Source organism: Onychostoma macrolepis, chromosome 13, assembly GCF_012432095.1.
Source record: "Onychostoma macrolepis isolate SWU-2019 chromosome 13, ASM1243209v1, whole genome shotgun sequence".
NCBI lineage: Eukaryota > Metazoa > Chordata > Actinopteri > Cypriniformes > Cyprinidae > Onychostoma > Onychostoma macrolepis.
This window is the reverse complement of record NC_081167.1, coordinates 2,731,324-2,740,473: the sequence shown is the minus strand read 5'-3', so window position 1 is coordinate 2,740,473 and position 9,150 is coordinate 2,731,324. Positions and strand designations below refer to the sequence as shown.

Here is a 9,150-nt window from a genome sequence, read left to right as displayed (position 1 = left end):
AGAAGAAGAAAAATAAAACACTTTGACAAAACCTCTGTTACACATTCTTACAACTAGCTGCACACTTTAACATTGTATTAACCATAGTGAAAAAGCGTCAGAGGTAAATGATCCCATCTGTGATACTTCCAGTAAGATCGTCCAGTCATCATGTACAGCAATGTTTTGGCTGTAATTGTTGTCATGGGCTCCCTGCTGTCTGCAGTCTATTTGAGGCTTTCTTGGCTCTATAAATGGAAGCCTACAGCACTCAAGAGTTATTACGACACTATACACTCTCACTCATGTCAAGCTGAACACGGAGGGCACATGAATGCCAGTATAGCAGTCTCTATACATCCAAGCTTTCAGCACAAGCACACACATGGCTTTGGAAGAACCACACAGGACCTTGGGAAAGGTAAGTGGCCAAATGGCCGAAAAGCCCCAGGCTACACAATGGAAACGTGAATGGCTACAGCAAGGGAATTATTCTTTGTTGCATCCCCGGACTGACAGTGACTCCATTTAACCTGAAAAGTTTTTCTTTTGCTGTATGAGTGTAGCTGAGTTGAATTAGACTTTTAATTTCAACATTTGTTTGGGGGCAATATAGGGTCATTGTCAATGAAGATGGAAAAAACAAATGTTGAAATATTTGCTGCTGAAAAGTTCATGGTCAGAAAGGCAACAGGTGTACAGGAATTAAACAATATTTCAGCACGCCAACTGTGACGGCTGAGCTATATGCAAATATGTGAAATTAGTTCTTTGCAAACCTCTTGGCTACACATTACTAATTTCTCAGCACTCAGACTTATTTAAGATTATGCTTAATACAATCTAATATATGACACATATTGTAGTTATAGAATATTTAAATTATTTAGGGCAGTGTCTGTATATCTGCACAGTGGCAAATCTAGAGTAACTGATGTATAATATTTATCACAATATAATTTGACTGTATAAATGGTAATATGCTTGACTGACTCTTATTAACATTACTCCCAGGGCCGGGGAGTGTTACGTGAGTGATGTGTACCTAACACCTTGTGTTGGCTCTGCCTCGAGTGTGTGGTGTTGCATAAGCTATATTTATCTATGAGGCATTATGCGAGATGCTTTACCTTTTACTGTTTGTTTAGTGCCAACTTTTAATTCGTAACAAATAACCGGGCAGGTTGCTGTGAAATAAGTTTACAACCATACACAATCAATTAAGTGTTAGTGAAATGGCAGCTGAGTTTTCAGCAAATTTCTCATTGCAAAGGGATGCATATGAAAGGGTTATAGCAGTAGAATGCTAGGGACGATACAGAACTGTCTCTCTTAGCATTGTAAATAGAAACCTGCTAGTGTTTCCCAGCTTTGATGCAGTCTCTTATCATATGACAAAACCCACAGGCCCTTGACAGCTTTTAGACTCTTTGAGCTGCGGGCAGACGCAAGCTGGAAGCGGCATGGGTGTGCTCGCTGAAGTGGGAGGGAGGGGGTTTCTTCTAAACGACACACCCACATGTGGATTTTAAAACCCAGCTGACTTACTAGCATTTATGCAACTTAACTCACTGGCATTCAAAACATGTGGCTTCAGTCTGCTGCCAGAGGCATTCTGTTTTTGTTTATCCTGCACTGACTGCAAAGTTCCTCTCAAGACAGCAACATCTGAATCAAACATTAGATAAGTACCTACTGCCTATGGTAATTCCAAAGAAGAATTCAGACAGCAGGGAATGAAAATAGATGGTTATTTACAGTAAAAACTGATAACATGACCAGTTATTAGCTTCAAAATGTCAGTGTAATCACAATAAATAGTTAAAATAACAAGACATTAGCCCTCTATCGCACAATATTTTTTATTTTTTTTTTGTCTTATATTTAGAACATGTAGACATATGAGTCATTAGGGTGACTTGTTAAAATTGTCCTGAGCTCAACAAATTTGCAAGTGTCCTTGCATACTGCATCTGTCTGTCTTTCTGTCAGGCAGCATTCAAACACAGGTCCTCTGAAGCACAACCACACTGTGTGTTGGAGAGACTTTAATAGTTTTTTAATGCCTAAAATGACATTGTCACCATCAGATTACACCATGCAATTTGGTCCCTAAACTTATGCCCCACCTACTGCCGGAGTCGCTGCTGGCCAAATAGTGTTGTAGTTGGGTAGAAATAACGGTTACACTTTAATTTGAAAGTCCACTTTAGACATTCTACTAACTATAAATAACTTTGCAACTACATGTCAACTAATTCTCATTAATTTGCAACTACATGTCTACTAACTCTCAGAGTAGACTGTTAGGTTGGGTTGAGGGTTAGTAGAATAAGTTGGCATATACTGTACTTGCAAAGTTTCTCATAGTCAGTATGTTGTATGTTGTGGACCCATCAAAATAAAGTGTTAGAAGATATTAAGCAGACAGTCTACTAATACTCTAATGACTGCTAGTTGACATGTAGTTGCAAAGTCACTTACTGTTAGTAGAATGTCTAAAGTGGACTATCAAAATAAAGTGTTACCGAAATAACTTTCCGGATATTGTGCGTATATGTAACTGGCCCTACTTGGATCACTCTGAATGGTGTTTGTACCATTGGCATTGGAGTTGGGCTAACCAACAATGATGCTAAAGACCCCCAAACCTCACTCGCATCTGGGTCACGGCACCAACTCACAGTGCTCTAAAGTGCATTGCTAGGTACAATTCATAGTGGATTGAGTGTCAAATCCATTGCCAACCTTCTGCTAGAATGTAGACAAGACAGAATGTTGCTATGCAACAAAAAGAGTGATCGGCTATGGGTGCTTTACCATCATATATAAACATATGTTTTGCAGTATGGCTGTAACCAGTGTCAAAACTGCAACAAATCAAGTCAAGTTCACAATAACTAAGTCTGATACCAGGCAACATACCTGAATGGCTAATATAAGCACCAAAAGATACACAGATAATGAAGGTTGGCTGTAAGAGAGTGATTAGACAGCACAATACAACCTCCATTTGTTTGCTGTAAAGTTGAAGTTGTGTATAGTTTGTGAAGGAAATCATTGAAAGATGAAGCTTTTTGTTAACATACTGATTCTCAGTGAAGTGAAGTAAACCGAAGTCTTGTTTTGCTGTAAACAGCTCTGATGTTTTATACTCAGATGTCAAATGTCTTGGAAAATGAACTGGCCTGCATGTTTAAGTTTATAGGCTTACTGTGGAAATACAACTAAAGGTCAATTCAACATTATTGCTGGGGCAGCCAAATCGTTACTTGATAAACTAAATCTGGGCTGTAAACATAGGGCCAGTTGCATAAACATGGCCACTATGCTAGAACTGTGTCTTAAGAACTAGTTTGACCAACAAACAGCAGTTAAACAAGTGGTAAACACTCTTACTTTTCCAACTCAAATTAGACCAGTCTGCTTTTTTATGTAACTGACATCAAAAAGACCAGTCTTGAAAAACAAATGAAAAGGTAACACTTTAGTTTAGGGACCAGTTCTCACCAGTTCTCGCCTGCTCATTAGTACTTCTAAAGCACATATTACTGTGTTATTCTGCATGACCATATTTTAGATTCCTTATCCCCAATACCAAAACTTAACAACTACCTTACTGACTATTAATAAGCAGCAAATTAGGAGTTTATTGAAAAAAAAAAGCGATAGTTAAGAGTTAGTTAATAGTGAGAATTTGACCCCAAACTAAAGTGTGACCAAAGAAGAAAAAAATAAAAAATAAAAAATAGATGATTAACTTTTAAAACTAGTCTAAACAGGTGATGCAACTGGTCACAGCTGTAGAGCTGCAGAGCCACTGAGCTCAGAGCAGGTTTTGTCCCTTTTGATTATTTTTAGAAAACTATAAATCCAGCCGGTGAAAGCCGCCCAGTATTCAGTGCATTGTGTCTTCATGTTTTGTTGAACTGCTAATCAAGGAGATGCTTGATTTGAGTTCTGTGTTCTGGATAAAACACTATGCTGGGAAACAGCCTGGGACAAACACACCCCTTGCGTGGGTATGGACTGGAAATTTGAGCCGTAAGGACGGTATGATCCGCATAACACTGTGGGCTACAGAGAGCAAGAGAGAGAGAGAGTGAGATTTTATAGGTGAGTAGGAAATGCCTGTTGAGGCCTTTGACTGCTTGTGTTTGTTTGTGGCTTTCACTGTCACTGTGGTTACACTAAGGTTATATATAGTGAATATAATGTGAAGACTAAAAATCTTTATTTAATGAGCTCATGAAATGGGGCAACCACAGCTAGGGTGAGATACATGGATTTTTTTTTCATAGTCAATAGCCTTGCATTTATGTCACAGTCTGAGGTCTAGGAGAAACATGGATGTTTACGAGAACAGTCAATAACTAGTAAACATGGCGAAAGTATAATAAAAAATGTAATGCTCACAAAAAAGGTAAAACAACATGGCTACTTTTGTCAGACCATCAATGGAGAAAGATGTAGTCAAACCTTGACTCTTTTGGGCAAAACCATGACTTGCTACATGCTATTACTGCGCAGGTGGTATTGAGGTACACTTTCATTGTAGTTGGACACAATTTGAATAATTTTGATTTCTTGCTTTCATGCTTTTAAAGTTATATTCATCATATTGCAGTGCTGTATTAACTAAGTCATGTTATTTGAAATGTTGGTAACACTTTATTTTGATGGTCCCTTTTGTACATTCTGTTGACACTAAGTAATGTTACAACTACATGTCAACAAACTCTCATAAGAGTATTAGTACTGCCTGCTTCATATCTACTAACTCCTTATTGTGTTGGTCTCCCAACAGATATTCTACTGACTATAAGCAGCTTTGCAAGAACGTGTCAACTTAATCTAACCCTAACCCTACCAGTCAACTAATACACTACTAACACTCTAATGAGAGTCAGTAGAAATGTAGGTGCAACATTACTTATAGTCAATAGAATGTGTTAAAGGGACTATCAAAATAAAGTGAAACCGAAATGTTCAGCCAGCTGCTGAAAGTCACAGCATACATGAGAATAATTAAGTAGCTACATTGTGAACATAGCTGCTGATTTGCATAGAAGGTAACGTTAAATGAATTCAAAACTCAAATTTCAAACTAACAAGAGAAGCAGCCTGATCCACTTATTGCTAAGCTCTTTATAATACTTTTGGTGTCACTTTATCTCTCTGTTTGAACACAAAACACTTTGACAAGAAGCCCATGGCTGGTCTTTAAAGTCTATTTTTATCCTGCATCCATGACAGAAGGACAGGTTGAATGTCAAGGCTAAAATCAAAGCTGCTCACCTGAGGCTTAACACGATGTACATTCAGAAGAGAGAGTGCTTATTCGTTCTCATCACCGGTGTCATGAGCATAAGCACCAATTATCATAATCATTAAATTAAGAAATGGCAGTGCAAGAAGGCAATGAATTATTATCAGTAAGGCACAGGAACTCTATAAAAATGCCATCCTGTTTTGTAAAATCATTAATTGTTCAAGCATGCAATGACCTACAATTATCAAACCTTCTATATTGCATCATGTTGATTCCTGTTATTTAGTTGATCCACTCTGACTAATTCCTAACTGGAGGGTTGAAAATCTCCCGCTAAGCTTAATTAGCGATCTTCATTATGAAGATACGCAGGCCTATTGCCTTTAAATTGATGGGAGGCACTGCCAGGCAACACACGGCTGCATCACTTTGCATTCATAGCTCTTTTTAAGCCTTCAGATTGTATCGCAAATATTAGATGCTAAATTATGAGTTAATTCCATTATCTGGATTTGCTCGCCATGTATGATGTACTATGCATTTTAAGTGATAATTAATTGCTTTTTTAAATAGGATAATATTTTCGACCTTGTTCTTTTGTCTTGTTCTTGTTTTTTTTTTGTTTTTTTTTTAAATGAGTTAAAGTGTTTTGCAATTGACTGTGCAACAGAATATATAAATAAAAAACTAAAAATAATCACTTTTGTAATCATGAACAATAGTAAGATAATTTGCAAGCTCAAGCATAGTTGCCCAATTAAATTGGCCTCAATGTAATACTATTCTGAAGGCTAAATCCATTCAAATATTGCACTGGACTTTTTCTCTTGCATTAAAGAAAAAAAAAAAAAGGGAAGAAGAAGAAGAATAGGGATACATATTACAAAAAGAGAGAAACAATTTAGCAAGATCAAGAAGTGTGAGGGATGTAAGGGATAATCCAGAGCAAATTTAATACTAGATGTGGAAGCAACGAATCAAGAAACACTGCAGTTGTGTGAAATAATTAAATATATATATATATATATATATATATATATTATCCTGTCATACTTTATTCATAACAGCAGCAATAGAGGACGGTGGGTTTATTAAATTGCAGCCAGGAGTTAGTAAAACATGCTCACTTTTTACTTAAATCGAGGTGACTAGTTAGTAAATCATGCTGACATAGGTTGTGGGAATGAATTGTTAGTTTGTGGCCAAGAAATAATTTTTTTCTCTTTTCTTTTCATATTTTAACATTAAGTGTAGTGCTTTTCTTGATAAATGTCTGTACTCCTGATTATTTTGGTGTGAGCAGGAACATACATGTGCTACACTGAAGGCAGTGAATTAATTTAAAACTGATCTGACTGGAAACAGATGTCCGTTAGTCAGTTTTAACATATGACCCCAGCCAATCAGAATCGAGTATTGGTAAGACCATTGGCAGGTAATATACGGTTGTGCTCATAAGTTTTACATTTCTGACAAAAACATTTCTGACAAAAACTGACCTCCTGGCAACAAAAATGGAAAAGAAGCACATCAAGCTTTGTGTGTTTCCAAGCAGGAGTGTGGCTAGGTCTCAACCAGGTGTCCGTGGGTAGGTGTGGCTAAGCTTCAGAGTTTATTTTCTGCCTCTCTGCTAGTATTATGTTTTATTTTTCTTATGTGCACAAAAGTAATTTTAATTGCAATGACAATTTATTTAATATCCAAAGGCTGTATTTTAACATTCCATCTACATAAGCGGGGTAAGTGACAGCTTCTTTGATTATAATTGGAGGGTTTGTGGGAGTGCAGATCACTCAGTGGAGAACTGCAAGCTCAAAAAGCCATGCGAAATTGCTCAAGGGACCCCATTCTGCATCATTATAGGCAATGATTATAATGGGAGCATTGGAGTCTGTCATGTTGCGTCATTAGCAGTGTAAGTAGGGTGTCACTCTGCACACTCTGAAAATGTGTAGGGCAGGGGTGTCAAAGACACGGCCGGTGCAATGAATATGACCATGGAGGATAATTGTGTTGGGTTGCATTTTACACTGTAGTTTGAATCTTAAAGTGGAAGAATGCTTTTCACAATTAAGCATCTTTCTATTGAATACTGTCTTGGACTTTTATTAGTTTTTAGGCATTCTGTTGTTATGTTTATTGTCATGGATTTTTAGTTTGTTTTCACTAGTTTCCTGTCTTCCTTTGTTTAGTTGTCATGGAAATCTATGTAATCAGCACAGGTGTTCATTATTTTGTGACAAATACATGGGCAATACTGTTCCAGGCAACCCAGTTCATTAGGACAGTGTAGTTCACAGACACTCACAGCAATAATGACAAGCGGACAGGACAGGTACATGGAAACAAAAGTGAATTTTCTCAAAGGTCTAAGTATCATTAGATATATAATACAATAATACTGACTTGATAAGCCACACAGTTTATTATGGCTAAGCGGTTTAGATGGACCACATTCACACAGAAGCAGACTATGGTTGTCAGTCCTGCATTTGAGTCCTTTACAGGAACACGCCACCGTTTTTCCATATTCCACTATGTTCTTCCCTCTACATAAACGAGTTGATACGTACCTCTCCCGTCTCAGCGCGTGCACGCAATCTCTGTAGCGCAAGGCACCACTATGCTAGCGTTTAGCTTAGCACCATTCATTCCTTAGGACCCAAACAGGGATGAATTTAGAAGCTACCAAACACTTCCACGTTTTCCCTATTTAAAGACGGTTACATGAGTAGTTACACGAGTAAGTATGGTGACACAAAATAAAACATGGAGATTTTCTAAGCGGATAAAAATGCTTAGAGAGAGGGAGAGGGGGAGTTTTGATATGATGATATTACTGCGCCGAGGTCGAAGTGCTGCAAAGTGCTCTTCCGCCATACATTAAATCATTTTTTATATGCTTAGAAAATCGCCATGTTTTATTTTGTGTCACCATAAAAAAGCTTTTACTCCCAGAATTCATGCGAAGCCAGCCAATCAAATTAGAGCTTGCCAGATCAAGATAATAATTTTCAGTTATATGCGCAATATGCATCAGACAGTCAGTGAATGGATTTTAGGCGGTCTATAGACTGTGAGGTTTAATGTTTGAAAAAGTGGTCTGGAGGGGTACAGTTCATGTGGACACCAGAGCAACTTGTATAAAAACAATCTGTCCTAACTAATGGATGTTTATGGATTATTGATGTTGTATAATTAACTTTTTGTTACTCGCGCCATCATTTATTGGTCTATTATTGCTATAATCTTTTTTCAAATGAACCCCTTAATCATCAAATAAAAATTCAGCAAACTGGTTTGTCACTCTACATATCGTTGTTAGTTATGCAGACAGATACAATGTATGAATATCTTTTAATGAACATTTACATTTTTATGGATGTGTTACAATGGATGATGAAGGAATAGCAGACAACAGCTATGCGGCATACATGGGGACTGTTTAATGTGCCTCATAAAGTTGGTTTAGAAAATTAACAGTGTGCAGAGTTGTTTTTAATTTCGTCAACTTCCATACTTCCATTTGTGGTTTTACTTAGTTTTGGTGATTTCAATATTATTCCAAGTGGACAATGGTGATTTTAAAGAATGAGTAGGTGTGTCTCAATTTGCTTAAATCAGGTAGGTATGACATCTGCTAGTAATCACAAACATAACACTTCTCTGTCAAGAGAGCAAGCTAACAATCGTTAATTGTCAGATTTTAAAATGTGAGCAGGAAACGGCCGTCCCCAACTCCTACATTTATACACTGAATGGACCCTCTGTTTCTAGCGCATTCCAATGAATATACAACAGCTTGAAAGCTATCTGGGAGACCACATATTATCATTCTCAAACCGCTTCATGTCAACGGCAGTGCTAAAGCAAGCAGAAGGTAAATCATTTCTTTAAAA

The 9,150-nt window shown here is 37.3% G+C and overlaps 1 protein-coding gene across 5 annotated transcripts in view; it reads left to right on the top strand.

The window, feature by feature from the left end:
* Positions 1–244: 244 nt before the first annotated feature.
* mlip (muscular LMNA-interacting protein) overlaps positions 245–9,150 on the top strand; it is a 44,080-nt gene continuing 35,174 nt past the window's right edge. For 3 of the 5 annotated variants that reach the window (XM_058795336.1, XM_058795337.1, XM_058795334.1), the window contains exon 1: positions 245–400. In XM_058795336.1, the coding sequence (XP_058651319.1) occupies positions 365–400 (36 nt within the window). In that variant the 5' untranslated portion in view covers positions 245–364. Of the gene's footprint in view, positions 401–9,028; positions 9,132–9,150 lie in introns of those variants that run through there. The other 2 variants (XM_058795339.1, XM_058795338.1) reach the window with 1 other exon arrangement.